This window comes from Podarcis pityusensis (genome assembly GCF_964106645.2).
Source record: "Podarcis pityusensis genome assembly, chromosome: 15".
Lineage (NCBI taxonomy): Eukaryota > Metazoa > Chordata > Lepidosauria > Squamata > Lacertidae > Podarcis > Podarcis pityusensis.
The window spans coordinates 35,688,876-35,711,931 of NC_138040.1; the positions used below are offsets into that span (position 1 = coordinate 35,688,876).

At 47.9% G+C, this 23,056-nt stretch overlaps 2 protein-coding genes across 3 annotated transcripts in view; one reads left to right on the top strand and one right to left on the bottom strand.

Moving 5' to 3' along the window:
• The first annotated feature begins 649 nt into the window (after positions 1-649).
• LOC308463794 (transcription factor IIIB 50 kDa subunit-like) lies at positions 650-5,742 on the top strand. Of its 2 annotated transcripts, none has more exons than XM_080982515.1 (5): positions 650-718; positions 2,784-2,946; positions 3,133-3,192; positions 3,873-4,194; positions 4,923-5,742. In XM_080982515.1, the coding sequence occupies exons 1-5, from the start codon at positions 665-667 to the stop codon at positions 5,629-5,631; spliced, it is 1,308 nt and encodes a 435-aa protein (XP_080838641.1). In that variant the 5' UTR covers positions 650-664; the 3' UTR covers positions 5,632-5,742. The 2 variants fall into 2 exon arrangements, with proteins under 2 accessions (XP_080838641.1, XP_080838642.1); XM_080982516.1 differs by lacking the exon at positions 650-718 and adding an exon at positions 2,685-2,694.
• Positions 5,743-6,713: 971 nt separating this feature from the next.
• Positions 6,714-23,056, bottom strand: part of ADGRA2 (adhesion G protein-coupled receptor A2) — a 111,689-nt gene continuing 95,346 nt past the window's right edge. Inside the window, exons 10-19 of the mRNA XM_080982329.1 lie at positions 22,602-22,751; positions 21,111-21,272; positions 19,916-20,125; positions 17,638-17,842; positions 16,561-16,769; positions 15,393-15,520; positions 14,960-15,083; positions 14,135-14,280; positions 13,654-13,743; positions 6,714-12,554 (exon numbers count right to left, since the gene is read on the bottom strand). Of these exons, the coding sequence (XP_080838455.1) occupies positions 11,318-12,554; positions 13,654-13,743; positions 14,135-14,280; positions 14,960-15,083; positions 15,393-15,520; positions 16,561-16,769; positions 17,638-17,842; positions 19,916-20,125; positions 21,111-21,272; positions 22,602-22,751 (2,661 nt within the window). The 3' untranslated portion in view covers positions 6,714-11,317. The remainder of the gene's footprint in view (positions 12,555-13,653; positions 13,744-14,134; positions 14,281-14,959; positions 15,084-15,392; positions 15,521-16,560; positions 16,770-17,637; positions 17,843-19,915; positions 20,126-21,110; positions 21,273-22,601; positions 22,752-23,056) is intronic.

Genomic DNA, 23,056 nt, shown 5'->3' on the forward strand with positions numbered 1-23,056 from the left:
CATGGCTAGATTTGCAGAGTATGTCTCCAGTCCTACGTGTTGATATTAATATTTCCCCCTGTTACATAAGGAGCTGATGTCTCCCCCACTCAAAAATCTACAAGTATTCCAAGGGGAACTTATTTTAAATGAAAAATGCAAAGGAAAGATAGGATGAAAATGAGGCAAAGGGAGGCTGCTAATAGACGATTTACTACAAAGATGGAAAAGGAAGTCTTCAGCTTTCCTGGTGTTGTTGTTTTTTAACCTTTTTATTAAATTCCAAGAATAAACTCCGAGAAAATGAGCTTAAAAGGCTGGAACTTCAGCTCATTCCTGTTGATCTGACAACCCCTCCGTCCAGACACAAATGCTCCGCCTCGCCGCATCTCTTACGCCCTCGAGCTGGGCGGCTCTGGCGGAACCTTTGTCCTGCGCTCCCTTGTTTCTTTCCGGAGGCCGCTTAGCGTTGGAGCGCGTCCGGGCCCGATTGCTCCGTTGCCATGGGGATTGCCCGGAAGGAGCGTGTGCCCTCTTGAAAAAGCTCCCCCGGCTTTTTCCGGTGTTGCGAAAGCGGCGGCGAGAAGTAAGTCAGCCCGCGTAAAGGGGGAAAGAGGCTCCTGGGTGGCTGTCTAGGAGCCAGGCCGGGTTTTTTTGGGAGGGATATGGGATTTTTTTGGAGGGCATGCAACCCGCGAGTGGCGTGGGCAGAAACCCCCTTCCAACTACCGCTGATTCTGTGAGCACCGCCAGCAATCCTCCTCCTCTCCATTGTTATAAGAATTCTAAGGCCTCAAATATAGAATAAATATTCATAAATGCACACATATCTATATATATAAACCATGTGTCTGAAATAGTACGGGAGAGCAATCCTGAAGCCATTTTGACTCTCAATGACCTCAAATATTCCTCTGCAGTGAGGGAGGCAAATGGGGAAAGCCTCCCCATTGCCTTTTCGCTTGCAAATCCTGTCTTAAGGGTGTATTTGTGTATGAATAGGGTGAGCCTGTGACCTGGCTTCAGGAACTAAAGTAATAACCATCACGAAAGAATGGCCAGGCTTCCCAGGTAATGCAGTCGGCGACCATTATCAGGTATCCTGGTAGGCAGGGTTTCTGCTGTAGACTGCCTCCTATGATATATGTATGACGATTTTGGGGTGGTCTTTGGCTAAGGGGGTTGGGCAATGTCAAGGTTCCTGCACACTTTTGTTGAGGGTCTCTCCCTCCTTGGAAGGAGGGGAGGGGACTCTGTTGCAACAGAAAAATAAATATCTGCCTTGCTTTCCACTGGATTCTGCCTCCATCCATTCTTCTCTGGCCAGTCATGGACTTAGGGGACTCAGAGTCCCATGGGGAGTTGGGAAGCAAAAGCCAAACCCCAATTTTTACATCACCATTATTGAAATCACACAAGTCAGTTTCCCCTAACCAGCCAGCAGTTCACATCTCTTCCGCTTTCCCGCACTCCAGGTTGCCCTGGCATTATTCACTTGCCTTTAGGAGCCTCTGGAGAAACAAAGGAGGAGCTTTCCACAACAACTTTGTCTCCGTGCCCTTTTTTAAAATTAAGAAGCACTTGTTTAGCGAATGGCTGTGGGGCAAGTCTTGCCAGGCCACCAGAAAAGTGTTCGTGATGCTAGGTATATTCTTATCACCAAACTCTAATAGAAATGCTGGTGGTGCTTCAAATGTGAGAGGAAAAACCGCAAGCCCCACATCCAGGCTCCCTCCAGTTTTGGACAAACTGTGTCACCCCACCCCCACCAACAGTCTTTAAATACAGTTGTTTCCAATGACAAGACAGGATCAGGCCCTATGTAATTTGAGCTGAGTACGTTGAGAGCGTTTCCTTCCCCTCCTAATCAAAGCTGCATTCTGCATATCAGAACTGAAGACAGAGCCCCCACAAATCTCTGGTAGTCTTTGTAGCTCTTTTCAGAAATGTAACGCTGTACTGTAGAAGCCTCAGACTGATTTTATGATGATACTTTTCAAATGTGAGAGTATGGTAGGCCTTCAAGCTAGGAGACACCTTGATTTTGAGGGAAATAAAAAGACTTTGTTTTTCTGTCTTCTCCATACTTTGTGTCCTATTATGTCTTCTAACATCCCGGCAGTGACTGTGGTTTTCGAATAGAATTTGATATACTTTAATACTTAGTAAATGATAAAAAAATCAGCAATTCTGTGGGTAATTCCAAATGGTTAGGTTGATACTATTCTTTGAACCGCCCTGAAAGCCCTAGGTATAGGATGGTATATAAACTCAATTAATAATAGTAGTAGTAGTAAAGGTAAAGGGACCCCTGATCATTAGGTCCAGTCGTGACCGACTCAGGTTGCGGTGCTCATCTCGCTTTATTGGCCGAGGGAGCCGGCGTACAGCTTCCGGGTCATGTGGCCAGCATGACTAAGCCGCTTCTGGCAAACCAGAGCAGCGCACGGAAACGCCGTTTACCTTCCTGTCAGAGCGGTACCTATTTATCTACTTGCACTTTGACATGCTTTCGAACTGCTAGGTTGGCAGGAGCAGGGACCGAGCAACAGGAGCTCACCCCGTCGCGGGGATTCGAACCGCCAACCTTCTGATCGGCAAGTCCTAGGCTCCGTGGTTTAACCCACAGCGCCACCCATGTCCCTTAGTAGTAGTAATACAACCAACTAATTTCAAAGAGTTGTGAGGAAAAAAATGGAGCTCTTCAAAGGACAGGTAGGATATACGGTAAATGTAATACATGGAAGCAATTAAATAATACCAAAATATCAGTGACCAGCTGTGGACCTGATTTATGCTTTCAGGCTGCTAAGATGTCGAGCCAAAAGAAGTGTCCAGACTGTGGCTCCTTGGAAATTGTAGAGGACTCTCATTATGCTCAGAACCAGCTGGTGTGCGCAGACTGTGGCTTCATTCTGACTGAAGGGCTTCTCACAACCACATATGCTGATGAAGAACATTTACAAGGTGAGGCTAAGAATAGCAAAATAGCTCAAAACTCTTTGTATCTTACAAAGACATAGGATTTGAGATACGACTTGCAAGCAGTTCTCAAATATAGACAGGCCCTACCCCATTCAACAGTTTAAAAATGGGTGCATGTTTGAGAGCTTGGACCAAAGTTTGGCTGATATCTGTGTTTTTATCTCATAGAAGTCACATATTCACGGAGTACTGGTCAGAATGAGCAAACGAGCCGTTGTGTACAGAGAGGTATGTATTCTGCATTACTCTTTTGATGCTTTGTGGAAATTAATGTGCCTGTCATCCACAAGAGCTGCATTGTTCCACTTTCTAAAAGCAAAGAGAAATTTGCATTTTTAAAACAGTCTTACCTATTTGCTGTGGGACCAACATCAAAACAACCTATTTTAGAGTTTTAGAGGTGCATAGAGTCCACAGTTCAGTTTGATTGCCTGATCAAATCCCACCTGAATCATTGACAGACTGGTTAACCATGGACCAGTCTGTTTCCGTTACCATTAAATGGTTATTATAATTGTGTGTGCAGCTGCAAAAAATAAAAATCAATACATAACTAAAAGCCAAATTAAAATCAAATATGAAGTTGAAACAGCAATACTAACAGCCATTCTCAATTAGAGCCCCCAAAGACTTTCATTTTAAAAAGTTCTCCATAATATAAAAAAAAAGCCAAAGTAGGCTTGGTTTGGACACTCCAGTTACACTACCACAATTGAAAATATGTTATCCATGATTGCCACCCATCTAACCTCTGAAAGTGGGAGCATGTGAAACAGAGCCTCCACAGATTATCTTAGTATATGGGCAGCTTCATACAGGCAGAGACCTACCCTGCGGTTAGATTTGTCACTGATAAATGTGTATGTGGAAACATTTCTTAAGTACTGCTGTGGTATTTCCCCCCACAGGAGTCAAACGTGTTCGGGATCTCTGCAAAGTTCTGCGGCTTCCTTCTCTGTTTGAAGATACAGCCGTGTCCTATTACCAGCAGGCAATCAAACGTCCCTGCTTCAGTTTAGTCAGCTTGGAGAAGAAGGAGATGCTTGTGGGCTGTTGCGTCTTTGTGACCTGCCGCCAGCACAACTGGCCCCTGACCATGGGCACAGTCTGCCTGCTACTCTATGGAGACAAGGAGTTGTTTGCAAAGACCTATCTACGCTTCCTGAAGGAACTGGCACTGGATGTGCCTACTCTCAGCTTGATGGATATGGTGAAAACCCACCTAAACGGGTATGTTGAAGTACTTATGCCCTTTCCTTGACAATACTTCTCAAAGTTGGTGTGCAATTTCCATATTTCAGAGACAGAATTTACAAGTATCATACAGACTGTGTGGTATATTGACTGGAAGGCTGATGAAACAGCAAGCTTCTTAAATGTTCAGCAGGGATGGGTGTGGTCAGTGCTTGGATGTCAGACTTCCTAGGAACCCTGTGTGTGCTGTGTGCTTCCATCATGGAAGAAATGGGTATTTTCATATGTGCATGTATACTCCAACTCCCTGATTTCTGAGATTTCATCTGAGGCACTTCAGGCAGTTCCAGGCTTTTCTCTTTAGCCACAGGGGCAGCAAACGTCCTTTTTTAAACAAATAATTCTCAGAATTGTGAATTCTGCTCCTGCTACCAATCCCGTAATTGCTTGGAAATCCTTCCTATTATTATTATGGGCAAGAAGCCAACAAACAGAATTTTGTTGAGCACAAGTTAGGAAGAGTGTAAATTCAGCCCTGTCCATATAGTGCTGGTTAATGGAAGATGCTTGCCTTTTTGATTCAAGCTGCTCAGCTTGCCTTTTTGGTGTCCTTGGAAAATGCAGGGCCTTCTGCCCTTTGCCCTTTCACAGAATGCTTTGTTTTGCTCATGTCCCTCTTTCACCTATTTGCCTTCTCCATCCTGCCACATCTCCCAACCCAAGGCAGTCTATCTAAATAGGCTCTTTGATTTTCATCTTTCCAGCTTCAAGATTTTCCAGAATTCACCCAGCGTCCCGACTAAGTTTGTGGAAGAAAAGGAGCAGCTGGTGGCAAGGACTATCCAGGTGGTGGAACTTGCCAGTGACACGTGGCTGGTGACAGGCCGGCACCCCATCCCCATAGTGACAGCAGCAGCCTTCCTGGCTTGGCAGTCTCTCCGGCCTGTCGATCGCCTCACTTGCACCCTTTCTCAGTTCTGTAAGCTTGCTGGTATGGAGGCTCCCCGGCCAGCCCACCAGAGACTGAAGGAGCTGCATAACATCCTCCTGCAAATGGCTTCTCAGCTGGGCTGGTTGCGAGTGCTGAAAGTGGACCGTCGGAGTGTGGCAAAGTACATTGGTGACCTTCTGCGGCACCGCCGTGTGCTTCTACAGGCTGCCTTCCGCATCGTGGATACTACGGAAGACCGTGACCTAGAAAACTCAGCAGCTGCGCCACTGCAGCTAATCGATGAGAGCGCTGCAACAGTAGAAGAGGCCTCCCTTTCAGTAGAGAAGCAGAAGTTCAGCAAGCGGAAACCTTTGCTCCCACCCTGCGTCTTGAACCCCGCAAAGAGGCTACGAACTCCTGAGCTAAGCCTTGAAGATTCTGCTATCACTGGGGATGAGCCCATTTTAGACAGTGAGATAGAGCAGTACATCCGGACTCCAGAAGAAAAGGAGATGTTTAGCAAGGCTCAAGCGTGCCTGTGACCTCAAAGCTGCAAGTGATTCAGACAGGCTTGCAAGCAATAGCCTTCTGATACATATTTTGCTCTAGGAGGCTTAGTTTGGTAAGAATAGAGTATACACTTCCAGAGTTAATGCTAAATACATTACTTCTGGTAAATGAGCCATCATAACCACTAGAGGATTGTGAAAATTTGTGTCCTGGGCTTTTTAGACTTGTCTACTGTCTGAAGCAAAGGGATTCATTGGTTGCCAGATGTGATTCCCCCCCCCCCCCAGCTCTCCTGTCCCACTAAGAATCTCCCGCATCCTTCAGGCATGGCTCCTTCCACCCTACTGTGGTAATAATTAAAGACAGGTTTGGGTGGCCTGGATAACTTTGGTTACAGGTAGGGACCACTAGTAACCAGTTGGCAAGGTTGTGTGATTATTTTCCTTCAACTCTGGGAAGAGGTATAGGAAGTGGCCACACTGCAGTGGTTTGCATGCTGTTTAGGACAACTTTTGGTGTAAAGATTGGCAGGCTTCCATGCGTATCTCTGGTTGAGAAGTAGTATCCACTCTTGAAGGTTTGGGTGGAGGCAGTCAGCCAGCTAGAGCAACAAATACCTCTTTGAGTTGGCGTTTGACTTGAATGAGTGTTTGTCTGGTCTACTTATGGTCCTCATAGTTAGGCATGGGAGAGTGGAAGAGTAAAAATCTAATTGCAAGTTGTTTCAGACATGCATGCTTTAAACCTAGATCCAGAAGAAAAAGTTGTGGCTTTGCAAGCATCTCTTTATAGAACATGGTATGGTGGTTCCTGAACATCATACCCGTGTCACAAGAGAGGTGGTGAGTCAGTCGCTCTTATTAATGGAGCTGCTTAATTAATTTTTGTCCCTACATGCATGTTGAGAGACAAGCTTGTATGTCACATTAATGACATATGTGATTTGTTAAGTTGCTCAAATTGTTGCCACACAATTCTGTTTATTGCTCTGTAACTGTGGCCAAACTCTTGTTACTGCCAGATTTGATTTTAAAAAAATGACTTCATGACCAACCAGATACTGAACTGTGTGAGGTATCAAGAGAGCCAGAGGAGTAAGAAAGCAATAGATAACTTTTTGGATGTTGCAATTCTTTAATATATTAAACAAGAAACATCTGCTAGAAACACTTCATTTTTATAAAATGCAAAAGCCCTATTAAATGCTTTCTTTGGCACAGTTGTCTCTCAAAAAAGCTCTCTGTTCTTTGGCACCGTTGTCACTCAAAAAGCTTTCTTTTGTGATATGTCATTTGCTCATAATGTAAACAGACAAAATAAGGTAATAATACAAAGCTTTTCTGATAATACTGTTTTCAGTGTAGCAAGCATATATAACAAGTTCAGCATCGGCAATATCATGTGGGTTGTAGTACTGACATATAAATGATTTAGGCCTTTATTTAAATATAAAAAATATAAAACCAAGAAGGAATTTTCAGAGGTAAGGGAAAGGAGAATAGATCTGCTCTCAAGCTAAATAGGAGGAAGCAATTGTGAAACCACTGTAGTTGCTAAAGAGGTGATGGAGAAAGAGGAGGAGGAGGAGGAACAGTTCTTGGAAGATTCAGGGATTGGGAGGTAATAAGTGCTTCATGGCCCTTTAAGGGCTCCAACTTTCCATGCCAGCTCTTAGAGCCACTGTGGATCCTACTGATTGCCTATGGCTCTGCCTGTTTGACTGGTGGAACCAATAGCATGAGGACCAAAACAATCCTTGCAGCTCCTTTCGAGGTAGGTGATGTTTTACTGACAAGGAGACTGCGTATGCCTGCCTGTCTATAGGAGTACATTGATCTTCTGCCATGTTCAGAATAAAGACTTTATTTTTAGTAAGCACTGCACAGTTGATTTCAAAGGAGCAGTAAGAATTTTCAACACGTGTGCGTAAAAATTATACATTTATTTATAGTACCCAGTTTGTGTCTTCCCTCAAGGCTATGGTTCTGTTGTGGAGATATCTCCTGGCATCCACCCCCTGCTTGCATTCATTGCTGTTACTTACTGTAGTGAATGTGCTTCCTCTTCTAGCAGCTGTTTGTTATTGCCTGTGATATAAATTGCAAAAAGTGAGAAGAGGGGCCTGTGCAGGGAGCCTGGCCTGTTCAGATTTCTTGCACCCCTCCCCCCCTTGAAAATGGACAATTATATTCTTCAGCCGCTTCTGACACAGGTGCCCTTTGTGGGAAGTGCTTTTCTATGCATTTACCCCACAGATGTTTCACTGCTACCTTACTAGAAAAAGAGGTGCCGGAACTCACAATGAACGCCTCCCTTGTTCTCTTAGAATGGCAATGGAGCCCACCAGAGAGGTGCCGCAACTGAGTTCCAGCTGAAAAAAAAGGCCCAGATGTTAAGCTGGCCTCGTGAGACACACCCACATGGGTAGGGCTGCTTGCATGAGAAAGGCCTTTAAAGGTTATGCTAGAATCGTGGGGTGAGCTCACTGTAAAATCCCTCCCACCGTGTTCCTGTAAATTCTTAAGGATACTTAACTGTGGCTCTCGGCTGACTTCCCTCCTTGCAGGATGCCTACGTCTTTAGGAGCTGGATGCTCCTCCCCTTTCCCAAATATGGAAAACCCATCTAACGAACTCAACGGAAGGAAAAACAACATGTTTAGTCCTCCTACATCTGTGGCTCTCATAAGATCTCACTGTCCTTGCTCATGAGTCAATGTTTGTTAGTATTGCATAAATGATGCAGAAGGTGGTGGCAGCATGTCCTCGGAGGTCAGTGGGGATGGAGTGTGAAGAGACAGCATTTCTAAGCGCCTGTCTGGATTTTTCACACAGTCATCTATACTACAAATTCCTCTGTCGTCTTTTTAGCTTCCCATATGTTTGCCCCTCTCACTCTGCTGCTTTAAGCAACTTCTACACCCCCACCAGCGTTACTGACAGCACTCATCTGGGTATAATAATGGTTTATGGGTGTGAACAGAAAACCCTCACAAGTCTTCTCTCTCTAAACAATGCACAACAATGATCCTAAATAATAAAATAATCTCTCTGCCTGGTCGGAATTTATAGCGGGTTGGCTTGTTTTAATTCTGCAAAAACGTGGGTGTGATTTATATGATCCAAGGGCTTTGCCAATAGCTTTTGATCGCCCGCTGAAATGTTCCTGTCTCTGTTCTGTTGGCCAGTCTGTGAGCCAATTGCACAATGCATTCCACGTTGATTTAAATTAATAACACACCTTCCCACACCCTGAAACACGCACTTTTCTCCAAAAAACTTGGAAATCCAGATGTTTATCAGTGAGTAGAAAGGAGAGAAACAGGAAAGAAGAGAACTTGCTTCCCCCCAAAAAGCAAGCTGTAGTCTTTGCAGACTTGAGTAGATTAAGGACATGTGTCCTGTCTCTGTGAACACTTGGGTTCCTTGTGCAAGAGCAGTTAAATGATTGGGTGGTGTTGGCCCTCTAACATGGATAGAAAAACTGCCATAGAGTGTGTCATAAAAACAAAGAAGCTATGCTCCCCTTTTTTCTTTTTTTCTGCAAGGCCAAGTACATGCCATGAAAGTGAGGTAAGCCCACTTTACTTGTAGCTGATATTTTGCTTGATTGTGTTTTGACTATGGCTTTTAAAATAAACACTTACGTTAGCTCTGTAATTCGGTGGGCTAAACATGGTCACTAAAAAGCTACATTTGCTGCCTCTTAGGGTGGGGGGAAATGGCTTATTGCACTGCGTCATGCTGAGGACCTCTTCTCACTTTGCATCTCAGTGTGACCTTCAGAGGTCATGCGCCTTGCACCAGGTTTTGTAAGGCTATGGATAGGGAGGAGAAGAATGGAGCAAAAGGCTCAGGCCGCTGCCTCCTAATGAACTACATGTTTGACACGAAGTGGCTTAAGACCAGGTGTGAACAGACATCTGCCTTGCAGAATCTATCCTGACCCCTACTGGATTTTTTCTTGGTCTACCAACTGGAACCAGTCTAGAGTCAAATGCAAAATGATGACTCCGAAGATGGCACCAACTGCCTGTTGGTACCCTACAAGCATAAATCTACTTGCAATATATCAGGAACTTCAGCAGCCTAATTCAGAGGCAGGAGGAGTGGTGGTCTTTTTGCTGCTGCTATTATTAAACAATTCTAAGACAAAGCTCATGCCGGGGTATTGCACATCATCTTCTTTCCCTGACCCTAGTCTTCAGTTGTTTCAGACCCCAAGACTCACCTTTAACTACAGATCCACTTTGATCTGACCCTCTATGTGCCCTTTTATCTTTAGCGAATCTGCAGTTGACCCAATTCCTCCTCTAAACATTTAATGCATTTGCCCCAACCCCGTTCTTTTTAACAGGAAAAAAAACTTTGTAAAAGGTTGATGTCATTGGTGCAACCCACCTTGGCCAATCACACCTTGACCTCAGTCAAGACTGACAATCTTTCCTCTTCTTCTGAACCTCTCTCATCTTTCCTTGTCTTCTGAAAGCGTAGCTACAGCTTTACAAGCTTGGAAGGGGGGTGTCTGAGGTCAGCCAGACTAGAAAACAACACATTCTCACGGCCAGTTTTTTCCATCTCTAACAAGTGCAATTATCTGTGGGACTGCAAAATACAATGCAAGAAGTCCTCTGCCGGGAGTGGGCAAGGAGTGATCAGCCTGCTGGCAGGGATTGCTGCTTTTGAGAAAGAGCCCAAGGACTTAGTTGGCTACATGGAGCTCATTTTTGACATAGCAGATTCAATAGGAGTTTGGTCATGTGATTGCTCATTAACTTGATAAAACACCCATAAACAGTGGACTGTCCCCGCCCCCCTTGGAATTAAGCAGATGGGAATGTCTCAAAGGTGTTTAAAAGTGCTCCCCCCCAAAAAAAAAAATTACTTAAAAGGACCAACATGGTTTGAGCCACCTCCTTGGTCAGCCCCATGAGCACAATGATGCCTCTGCCTTACTACCATCAATTCTGTTTAAAATGACCACCTGTCTCCAGCTTTGGAGCTGTGTCAAAAATAATCAATTTGGTTTGTTGGCTGCATCAACGATGAGCCACAGCGTAGCCACGAGAACTGGCCCTGAGGTATGTTGGAGGGGGGCGTGGAGAAGGCGAGAGCTCTTTGACACAACACTGATGGCTTTAACATAAAGTGTGTAGGCACTTCAATTGGATAGCAATTTTGCCTATACATATGTACATACAATGCTAGAGATTTCAGCTTATAAACACTGCTTTCCTTGGTATGCCATACCAAAAAATAAAATAAAAAAGCACCTAGGATCTAAGTGACATGCAGAAGGGATATAATATAGATTGCAATGCTCCAGAACAAATGATTGTCTTTCACCGTACGAATTAGGCCACCGCTGCTCGTTTGGTGGGGACAGGAAAAGATCCCCAGGAACAAAGAGCAGCCGAGTCACCTGGTGCACAGGATATCGGTGATGGAGAGCATGGTGTGGTTCCTAGGATGTGATGCACGTACCCTCTCCCTACCCTGCCCCCTTGCAACTCAGATGTCAGGTGACCTTTCCTCTCGACTGCAGGGCAGGGGGTCTGGGAACGTGGTCAACCAGACACTGCCCAAGCCCCACATAGTGCACACCATCAGCCTCTGCAGCTTGCATCAGCAGGCTCTGGCAGCAAGATGCCAGTGCCTTGCTAATTCCTGCCCGAGGCTGGGGAAACCTGCTCCAGCCCCCTGGCCCTTTGACCCTTCCCTACACAGTCGTCTCGCTCTTCCAGAGACCCGTTTTCATGCCGGCTGCGCTGTCAGCCCCGGTGAGGTTTATGTCGTACTCGCTGCCCTTCAGGCCCCCGTTCTGATTGGCCGTGTTGAGGGGGAAGGAGCGCCTCTTAGTCTCTTTTTCCGCTGCGGCATTGGCCTGGTGCTTGAGGTTGTCTCTGCTGGTGCTCCTCCGCTGGCCTTGGCTGAAGTCTGCCCCGTGGTGGTGGCCTCCGCTCCCGTCGCTCAAGTCGGACTGCGTCAGGGCCAACTCCAGGCTTGGGACCACCCCCTGCCGCCGATTGTTCAGAGGGCTGTTCCGACTGCTTTGGTAGCTCTCCGAGTGGCTGGTGGGGAGGCTGCCGCTCTCGCTGGTCAGGTGCTCTGAGGAAGGCCCCTGCAGAGCCTTCAGGCGCTGCTGGTGTTTCCCTTCCCGGTACTGCTTAGTCCTGCTTTTGTGGTGTCTGCTGCGGCCGTGCAGGTTGTTGGCGTACCTGGCCGGCGGGGTGCTCTTGCTGTTGCAAGGCTCGGCGTCCTCACAGCAGGCCGTCTGCGAAGGGCTGCCATCCGCCTGGCCGAGGGCCACTTGCAGGTTGTTGAGTTTGCAAGGCCCCGGGGCGGAATTGCTGCTGCTGGGGGAAGAGGAGGACTTGATGGACTGAGCCGCCTCGGGGCTGCAGCCAATGAAGACCTGGGAGCCGTCCTCCACTCCCACCCCGGGGCGCACGTAGGCTTGCATGGGCAAAGCATTCCTGTAAGATGGGCAGCAGGCGAACCACGAGCCCTGCACGTCTCGGCGGCGGGCGCAGTGGTGGGCAAAGATGAAGAGCCCCAGCGCCACAGCCGTGACTCCGTAGAGGCAGCTGAAGGCCACCTTCAGGAGGAACCAGCGCTGGGACACCGCCATGGCCCCGAAGGTCCAGAGAGTGATGTACAGGAAATGGGTGATGACAAGAGCCCAGAATTGCACCCCTAAAGAGTAAACACCGTCGACGTCGGCACTGTGCGGGGTAGAATTCAGCGTGACCAAGATGGACCCTGAGTCTGTCAAGAGGTTGCTGCTGCCACCCAGCCGCTGACGCATTTCCAGGGGTTTGGGCGCCTCTTTGGGGTTCTTGGCTTGGCACTGCAATCGGATTCCGGCACACAGGAAGTAAATCCAAGTGACGAGCAGGACGAAAGCCGCAGGCACGTAGAAGGCCCCAATGCTTGGCTGACAAGCCAGCCAGCAACTGCAGGGAAATGGGGAGAGGGGGAAGGTTCAGCAGAACTATCAAGTGGGTCCGAAGTAACTGGGAGAATGTAGGGTGAGTCCTGGGAGATCAACCCAAAGGTCTGCCACAGCAATGGAAAGCCCATGCCCCTCCATTTGTTGCTAATGTGGTTACCAGATTTTTTTTCAATGAATCGGGGCACTTTTTCTTTTCTTTTTTTTTAGCTGAGTCAGTAGTGGGGATGGTGAGGCAAAAGACCCTGGGCCCAAGCACACATGCATATTGTATAAAGGTGCAAAGCCTTTCTTTTGCACCCTGTGAAACATAAATGCGCAGTTTTAAAAAAAAACTGGGCAACGGCCGCCCACCCGCAACGCCCGAGCCTCCCCCAATCTCCTTTCCCATTCCCCCTTTGTTTTGACTAATTGGGGGAAGGCTTGGGAGTCATGGGCGGGTGGCGGTTGGCCAGTTTTTTTTTTAAAAAAAACCTCTGCACATTTATGTTTCACAGGGTGCAAAAGAAGGGCTTTGCACCTTGCCTGGCAGAGAAACCGTGCACCTTGCGCCCCTCCTGTGGCTAATAATTACTGCATTGCTTGGTTGTTAGGTATTTCCCAAACAGGAGTTACAAAGATTTGGTGCCTGGGCTTGTCATAGCTGCCTGTCAAGTCCCATGCTCTAGTAGGGTGACCCTATGCTAATCCCTGAAGCCTCTTGCCTTGCCTTCTCCAATCACGAAACAGCGAGAGGAGAAGGAAGAGTAACCACTGTAGGCCTTTTTCTCTGTGGGAGGTGTGATTTGAGTCCAGAAGGAAGTGAATAATCTCTGCCGATAGAGGCACACTAAGAGCATCTAGCCCAGCAGCAGCTAATATGCTGGCCTCCAGATTTTTTTTTGGGGGGGGGACTACAACTCCCATCTTTCCTGATCATACTAGCTGGATTTGATGAGAGTTGGAGTCCTGCAAAAGGTGGAAGGAGCAACATTGGCTAGTCCTGATCTATCCCAGGAATTGGCACTTGTGAGATGCCACCAGTTTTCCAAAGTCCTGCCCATAAATGGGGTCCTAACACGTGAAGCCTTGCTGTATAAAAAGGAGCATTTTGGATTACTTACTAGGAGTCATGATCCCCGTAGTTATGGATATTGACTGCTGCTGTAATCCCACAGATGATGAGGGGGATCCCACCAGCTATCAGGTAGAATCTGAAACACAAAGAAAGTCACCACTGTTGATCTCCTGGACGTGGGAATTATACCTGCAAACCTTCCATGGGCTGGAGACGGAGAGAATAAGTCCCCCTCCCTTGGTTCAAAAAGGAGCAATCCATTCCCCAAAGGCATAAGAGTTGCCTTGTAAGAAGAGCTGGTGGATCAGGCCAATGGCCTGTCAAGTCCAGCATCCTGTTCTCACATTGGCCAGCCAGATGCCTGAGCACAACATCACTCTCCCCTTTGGTGGTTTCCAGTAACTGGTATTCAGAAGCATTACTGCCATCATGACTAGTTTCCTCTTGAACCCAGTTTTGTAAACTTGGAGCAGGGGCGTCTCCTGCAGCCTACAGCTCCCTCCCTACGAGACCTTCTTCCTCGGTACCGTAGCATTGGGCGGGGGGCTGGCTGGGGGGCTTCCCCTTCCTGCTGCTGTGGTGCCTTCCACGTGGCCTCCTTGTAGATCACTCTCACCATCACCGCCATCCACAGAAGAGTCGACAAGGCAGAGTAGTGCAGAATGATGCCAACCTGTAGAGAGTAAAGGCAGAGGACACAGTCATCTCCTGTGGGTCAGTTGCACTCAAGGGCTGGGAGACACTTGCCAGATGTGGGACGGAATGCCCCATGACAACGGCGCTTCCAAGAACGCTGTCGGCAATGATGCCATCTCCGTGTTATTTATTCCATTTAATAATGTGATGCCATGCCCATGGGGCATTCTTACAGAGGCAAAGGCAGCCTGCTGCTGTTTCCTTTGGGTTCAACACCAGTGTGCCACTGAAAAGACAACTGCTTGCCCACAGGATGAGGTCCTCCTTGCCATACTCAGCAACGATTACATTATTACATGAGCACTGTTCCACAGCATTTTATATTTTCTTTTACATACATTCATTCAAAATAAGATGGGTTTATGAAGCAATTCTATATCCTCCCACCACGCTGACGAAGAATTCTACGAGACAGTAGTCTATATCCGGAATCACTGTTCAGTGTCGGACATCATATTTGCTGAATACACAAAGCTTCACAGCTTGTCTTTCATCGTACAAAGTCTGGTACCTCACTTCATTTAAAGATTTTTCAGAGACTTTAAGACTAAAGATATCATTTTGGACTTGTTATGGTTTGAAGGAATTCTATAAAAGATTGTTTATTGCGTATGTACAGGGTCATCGTGTTGCCTATACATTGCTAACATACTCACCGCTTGGCAGATGACCACGTAGTTGGTAAGGGTGACGCCCCCCGCGAAAACCGCCGACGTCATGGCAATGTGAAAGCAGAGGTTGAGCAGCATGTGCCAGCACTTCCGGGAAATGTGAATGGTGCTGCGGGAAAAACAGGCACAAAAGGAAGGTGGGTGGAGGAGCTGAGGAAGGACCACAGGCTGGCGGTGGCTGGTGCCCATTGTGGCAGGTAGGGCGGAAGGCAAGGTACACCAACAGCAGGTAGATTTGCAAATTCTGGATCAATCCCCATCCTCCCCCCCGCTGAGTCCTACAAAGTTGACACTGAGACAAAGGAGGAGGTGGGAAAAGCTGGCAGGCAGTGACACCCGCTGGCCTTGTTGCAAGTAAGAAGCCCAGGACATGGGGGCAGGATGAGACCAGACGAGGGAGATGGGGCAGGATAGTCACCTGTGGTTGATGATGTACGTGATGATGGTGGCGAAGAGGCACAGGAGGAGGAGGGCGGTGCAGCTGTAAATGACAGGGTGCAGCACCTCAGCTGGGCTCGGGGACTCACGTGGAAAGTTGCTCAGTTCCTGTGTTTGAGAATAATAATAATAATTTATTTCTTATACCCCAGCCACTCTGGGCGGCTTCCAACAAAACACAGAGGGGGGAGGGAAGCCTCAACTATGAAACACTTCCCAAAACAGGACTGCCTTCAGATGTCTTCTAAAAGTTGTGTAGTTCTTTATCTCCTTGGCACCTGATGGGAGGGTGTTCTACAGGGCAGGAGCCACTACCGAGAAGGCCCTCTGTCTGATTCCCTGCAACCTCACTTATCACAGGGAGGGAACTGCCAGAAGCCCCTCGGAGCTGGACCTTGGTGTCTGGGCTGAACGATGGGGGTGGAGACACTCCTTCAGGTATGCTGGGCTGAGACTGTTTAGGGCTTTAAAGGTCAGCACCAACACTTTGAATAAGGTCCAACAGAGTGCAGTGGTTAGAAATTAAGGCAGCTTAATTTAAATTAAAGCACTGAGGGGGATCTCGGTGTTCCAGCTCCTGTGGAGAGTTCACTACCTGCATGGCAGCCTTAGCTGAATATGTTGGGAAACTGTGTACGTGCAGCTACTCACACAGAGTCAATTAAGGTTTGGCAGACAGCCAGAAGGCAATCTGAAGGAGTAAATCTGCCTGGTGATAACAGAGACATGGAGACAGCTTCCTGATTGGTCAAGCTCTCTCAAGGGAGTAATGGCCTACTAACTGGGATGTGTTAGTTCAGTATTTCAGAGTTCAGTAGTTCTGTGTCAGTGTAGGAGTTGTGAGAGAGCTAGCTAAAGATCCATGTTCTGTTCCTGTATATAGTCCACTGTATATAATAAACACCTAACTACAAGTTCCTGGTTCCTGCTTCGTCTATCCTGCCTGCAGCCAAATCGCCAATTGCTTCCGTGGATTCTGCATTTACTCTGCTAGGTCTGGCTAAGGTCCTGCAACTAGTCAGAAAGTTGCAAAACACCAAATAGGTTTTGCCAATAGAATATAGCTGGGCAAAGCAACCCAAACCTCCCTTGGGCTGGGCGGGTGCTGGATTAGGTGGGCCAGCCCACCCCACCCCCCCATGCCTCACCATCAGCACAGCGACGTTGCCAAGGTGCCGGCAGCTGACGGTGGTGACGTTGGGCTCCAGGCCAATCAGCTGGCAGCCTTCAGCTCTCCAGCCCCCGTACCCAGCCAGCACGTCAAAGTCCCAGGAAGCGGCCATGCGGTCGGTGCCCTCGCCCAAATGCCGCAGCGAGATGACGACGGGCTCACTGAAGTTGCTCGCTCCACAGCCATCTGGGGAAGACCAAACGAGGAATGGGCAAAGAGGCTGCAAGCTGCCTTCAGGCTGAGTGGAACAGATGCTATCTTGCACAGCACAAAGGGACAGAGTAATATCCCTCCCCTAACGCCCCATACACCCTAACAACAACAACAACAACATTATCTGAAAAGAACACAGATATATATTTCCTGATCAGTTGCCTGCTTCATTTGGTTATTCCTTTCCTCATTCTTAAAGGAAAGACACACAGTATGAATGCTGGCTTTCAGACATGGGTTCTTAAGCAATGCCCTTTGAGGCAGGAGTAACCAGCGTGGAGAGCGGGTGGCACTGTGGTCTAAACCACTGAGCCTCTTGGGCTTGCTGATCGGAAGGTCAGCGGTTCAAATCCCCATGATGGAATGAGCTCCCGTTGCTCTGTCCCAGCTCCTGCCAACCTAGCAATTCGAAAGCACACCAGCGCAAGTAGATAAATAGGTACCACTGTGGTGGGAAGGTAAATGGTGTTTCCGTGCGCTCTGGTTTCTATCAAGGTGTTCTGTTGCACCAGAAGCAGTTTAGTCATGCTAGTCGCATGACCCAGAAAGCTGCCTGTGGACAAACGCCAACTCCCTTGGCCTGAAAGTGAGATGATCGCTACAACCCCATAGTCGCCTTTGACTGGACTTAACTGTCCAGGGGTCCTTTACCTTTTACCTTCCAGATGATTTGGACTACAACTCCCATCATCCCCAGTCAGTGTGGCCTGTGTTTAGGGAAAATGAGCTCCCCATCCCCCAAAAACCCATCTGAAGGACCCCACGTTGGCTAGCCAAACCAAAAGAGGCAGGCCATACAGCCTGTTCCATACAGCCACTGCCTGGGCACTGAGATCCTTACGTGTTCCTGCATAGATCACCGGAGTGGCCACACTGCGCCTTTTGCCATCATCTGCCAGGTGTGAAGAGTTTCCAGTACTGCAGAAGAGCTTGCCGTTGCGGAATGCCAGGAACTGGAGTTTGTACTTGTGAGCTGAGGGGTAAGGAGGAGCCGACGGGCAGAAGAGACCAGGAGGCAACTGAATGGAGGCCAGAGCAATGCTGTTCTGATGGGACAGGGAACAAAGGGGTCACCCAGCAAAACAACAACAACCCAGTCCCAGCCTGGGGACACACGCAGGAAACTTGACTTCTACCAGTTCAGTTTCTTGTCCATGTTGCCAGGTACAGCTGGAGCAGCCCACCCCCACCCCTTCATTCATTCATAAATCCATTCCTTCCTTTCTTTGCATTACAGTGGTGCCTTGCAAGACGAAATTAATTTGTTCTGCGAGTTTTTTCGTCTTGCGGTTTTTTTCGTCTTGCGAAGCACGGTGTCGGAAAAGTTTTGGAAAAGCTTCAAAAATCACCAAAGTCTTCAAAAACCTCAAAAAAGGCTACCACACCGCGTGCTATGAGTTGCTCCTCGAAGTCAAGTCGCAACTGTATTAACGGTGTTAAGAAAAAGGAAACAAACTTGCAAGACGTTTCCGTCTTGCGAAGCAAGCCCATAGGGAAAATCGTCTTGCGAAGCAGCTCAAAAAACAAAAAACCCTTTCGTCTTGCGAGTTTTCCGTCTTGCGAGGCATTCGTCTTGCGAGGTACCACTGTAAGTTACAATGGGTTGCATCCAATGCCAGTCCCACACAGACTAATTAAAGATAATGGGCATATCTAACTTGGGATGCAGGTGGTGCTGTGGTCTAACCACAGAGCTTAGGGCTTGCCGATCAGAAGGTCGGCGGTTCGAATCCCCGTGACAGGGTGAGCTCCCGTTGCTCAGTCCCTGCTCCTGTCAACCTAGCAGTTCGAAAGCATGTCAAGTGCAAGCAGATAAATAGGTACCGCTCCGGTGGGAAGGTAAATGGCATTTCCATGCGCTGCTCTGGTTCGCCAGAAGCGGCTTAGTCATGCCGGCCACATGACCCGGAAGCTGTCTGCGGAGAAACGCTGGCTCCCTTGGCCTATAGAGCGAGATGAGTGCGTGACCCCAGAGTCGTCTGCGACTGGACCTAACGGTCAGGGATCCCTTTACCTTTACCCTGGGCCCATTAATTTCAAAGGGTCTGTTCTGTGTAAAGCTAAGATGGCTACAGACCATTTATTTGTCTGTTTATTTAAAATCAAACTGCATGAGAATTTGTTTTTAAATATGTGTTTCTCAACAGATTTCCTCTCAGACTTTTCTAAACACATTTCACTCTAACATACAGGTTGGTACTTTCCTTAAGCCCCAAAATTGTGTTGCAAAAGTTGGAGAAGTGCGACATCTGAAAGACAGCTACATTCTGCTCCGTACATAGCATGGCAGGGGGAGGTTTGAGAAATAACCCAGCTCAGTGGCAAAGCTTCTGCTTTGCCTACAGAAGGTCCCAGGTTCCATCTCTGACATCTCTAGGGAGGGCTGAGAAGGACCCCGTTCTGAAATCCTAGCGAACTGCTTCCGGTCAGTGTAGACAATACTGGTCTCAATGCGCCAACCGTCTGACCCCGTATAAGGAAGCTTCCTACGTTCCCAAATCCTTTCCCCCAGTGTTATGGTGCTGACCCAAATGCCTCCTTCTCAACTCAGTGGTTGCTTTTTTAGGTTGTGAGACCTGATCATGGATCTCCCACTTCAGGTCTGGTTTGAGTAGCAGACTCTCTGAATGCAGTTCATCTGCCCATTCAAGGGCTGCCTGGTTTTCTGCTCTGCTTAGGTAAAGGGACCCCTGACCATTAGGTCCAGTCGTGAATGACTCTGGGGTTGCGTCGCTCATCTCACTCTATTGGCAGAGGGAGCCGGCGTACAGCTCCCGGCGTACATGTGACTAAGCCGCTTCTGGCGAATCAGAGCAGCGCACAAAAACGCCGTTTACCTTCCCGCCGGAGTGGTACCTATTTATCTACTTGCACTTTGACGTGCTTTCGAACTGCTAGGTTGGCAGGAGCAGGGACTGAGCAACGGGAGCTCACCCCGTTGCGGGGATTCGAACTGCCAACCTTCTGATCGGCAAGCCCAAGAGGCTCAGTGGTTTAGACCACAGCACCACCCGTGTCCCTTATCTGCTCTGCTTACTCCATCCTATAATGGTTTGCCAAGATCCTTTCCTCTCCTTTATCCACCCGACCTGACCCAACCCTGCTCTTCCCCACCTCACCTTGATGTGAAAGCTGGCCAGGGAGATGTTTGGCCGCCCCGTGGCACACCGGAACTTCAGCTGCTGGTCTGCCAGGGACTCAGCATATCGCTCCTGCCGGTGCGGCCGACTGCTGAGCACCACCTCGCGCTTCTGAAAGGCTGTGCAGCTCAGGCCCACATAGCTGTCTGGCTTGATCAGGTAGGCCTCGAAAGCGATGTTCCTCGTGTTCTGCCAAAGCAAAGGTACCCGACTTGTGAGACCCAGCATGCCTCCCAGGAAGCAGTGGGCAAAGCTGTCCTTTCCACTTTCCCGTTTTTTCCTAGTCTTGAGCTTAGCTCTTCCCATCCATTTGCAATTTATTTATATATTTATTTTTTAAAGCCCTCCCGAAAGTTCATTACACTTTAGTGCATATTTTTCCTAATATACGGGATGTTTGTATGCAATTTTGCCTAAGACCCACATATTTACACAGTGATTTCCCCCAATATAACACATTTTCTGTGCATTATTTTCACTAATATACCCATTTCTATGCATGCTTTACCCCAGTATGTGCAATTTTTTGGGGGGGTAGACATTACTTGGTGGGACAGCTGCATTGCAAAAGTGCAAATTTTGAAGGAAGGCGGTGTTTCAGTTTTCATATTGTTTCAGGAAGTGTGAATAAGGTAAATTCTCATTTAAATCGTATTTCTCCCCCATTTTTTACTCCCAGGTAAAGAGTATCATTGTTAGGCATGGTGGCACAGATCCACACTCTTGTGTCCATCCATCCCCCCTGTTAACTTGCAACTACCCCTTTTGTCTCAATATGAATATTTCTTACTACCCACACCTTAATATTATTCCTCTGATTGATTTGTTCCAAGCTCAACTAGTCCCTTAATAAATTGCCCTGCAGTGACCTCCTCCATCCCTCATTCCCTTGCTCTCTCCAAGCGTAGCTGGTGGTACCAGTCGCCATTTCAAGTTCCCACAATCCTACCATGGCCGCTCCAGGGCACTGTGGGAAATTCAAAATGGCAGGCAGCTCCCAGATAAGCCCATGGACAGGTTGCTGGATGGGTAACTGAGCTGACTGTCAGCACTGGTGAGCCCTGTCAAAGTGCTTGGTCCCCAGCAGCTGTCCAAGAATACTGGGTGTGTTGCTTAGTTCCAAACAGCCCGCAACCCTCCCCTCCCCATCTGAACATCTCTCAGTGTGACCTACCACGGCTATGTACTGAGAGCTGGTGCTGAGAGTGTAGGCGGCAATCTTCTCTAGAGAGCGGACGATGCTGGTGCAAGCCTTGTCCTCAATCTGAGCCATCCACAGAACGTGGTCATCCACTAGCATCATGTTGCTGGCCATCTCCACAATGACGTCCGTGAGCTGCGGGAAGGCAGACAAGGGTGAGATCTTCCAAGGCATTGCTGGGAAAACCCCAGGGCTGCAGCAAAAGAGATGATTTAAATCAGGGATGGAGAACCATTCAGATGTTGCTGGATTTCAGCTCCCAGAATTCTTGTGCCATGCTGCCTGGGGTTGGGGGGGGGGGGCTAGGAGTCCATCAGCGTCTGAAGGCAGTGATAGAAACTGGGTAGAAAATCTAGGAGCCAAATGGCTTCTAGGACCTGGGTTGTGGGCGCCAAAATGTCTAGTGGCCACAGGCGGGGTGGGGGACAGGGAGATCAGCAACACTTTTTATTTATTATTTTGATAAGCATGAATTAATATGCAATTCACATAAGCAACACATCGTTAATATCACATTTTTAGCAGAAATTGTTCATACATGTTTAATTTGGTGTTTACAATAAAAATACAGTGGTACCTCAGGTTACAGACGCTTCAGGTTACAGACTCCGCTAACCCAGAAATAGTACCTCAGGTTAAGAACTTTGCTTCAGGATGAGAACAGAAATCGTGCAGCAGCAGCGGGAGGCCCCATTAGCTAAAGTGGTACCTCAGGTTAAGAACAGTTTCAGGTTAAGAACGGACCTCCAGAACGAATTAAGTTCTTAACGTGAGGTACCACTGTATTGGTACCATACTTCAGCTCTCAAAACACTCTACTCTTTATTGTTAAACTCCTTAACATATTGTCTATCCTTAAGATATACTATGAGGCTTCAAAACACATACATTTCAGTAATCCTTGAGTGTCAGCCAGGCACAAAAAAAAATTCACCCAGACTTTTTGAGGTGCTTGCTAATGGAGAATCTTTAGGCGCAAAATGCGCCTGATGCCCTGCTAATTTCGAAGCCTGTCTAGAGGACCTCAGCTTCCCCACCCTGCTTTAAATGCAAAGAGCGCTCTGGACAATGCACAGAACATGGAAGCGACACCACATCCACCCAGCATTAGAACCCTGCTCAATCAAAGAGACCAGATGGCTTTAAGAAGCCTGCAAGCGAGGCCTGAGCACAACCTGGCATTTCCAACAACTTGTGCTGAGAGGCATCCACTATTGCTTCCAATCCACCACTACGGAAAGAGGAATACAAATGGATAAAATTGATGGTAATTGCAGCCAGATAGGTTATAGCGAGTAACTGGAAAAATCCAGAAGAGCTAGGGGTGAACCAATTCTCTAGGGAATCCTCTGTGTTTTGAGGCACAGAGCAAAAGACAGGAATCGCAGGCAAGCAGCTTACTCCCTGCATTGCATTTGGGGAAAGCAAAGAACGTAGGAATGCGGTTACACATGACTCAGTTACCTGCTTAATCTGATCCACGTAACCAGTGAACTTCTCAATCATCTGGGAAACGTAGATGACATCCATCATGTCTGAGAAATTTGCCGCCTCGGCTGTGTAGACACGCAGCTGGTGTGCCAGGGTCAGGGCGTTGGAGGCGTTGATGGGCATCTGGGAGCACAGAAAAGGGGTTGGGGCACATGTCAACATAGTGCTTGATGCATAAAATAAGAGAGGTAGCCGAGGTGTTATGCTCAGTGGCAGAGCACCTGCTCTGCAGGAAGGTCCCAGGTTCTATCCCTAGTGCCTCCACCTGGGACTGGGAATACCCCCTGCCTGAAACCCTGGAGAGCTGCTGCCAGTCAGAGCAAGGTATATAAGACAATATTGTAGGGCCTCCACATTTGCTTCTCTGGGCCAGGCCAACCACTCCTAACAGAGAAAAGGACATTGAAGGCATGGCTGGCTGGGAGCTG

Coding starts and splice junctions, on each gene's coding strand:
- LOC308463794 (XM_080982515.1), top strand. CDS start 665: ATGCAACCCGCGAGTGGCGTGGGCAGAAACCCCCTTCCAACTACCGCT. Junction 719..2,783: donor TTCCAACTACCGCTGATTCT/GTGAGCACCGCC, acceptor TTATGCTTTCAG/GCTGCTAAGATGTCGAGCCA. Junction 4,195..4,922: donor GTGAAAACCCACCTAAACGG/GTATGTTGAAGT, acceptor TCATCTTTCCAG/CTTCAAGATTTTCCAGAATT.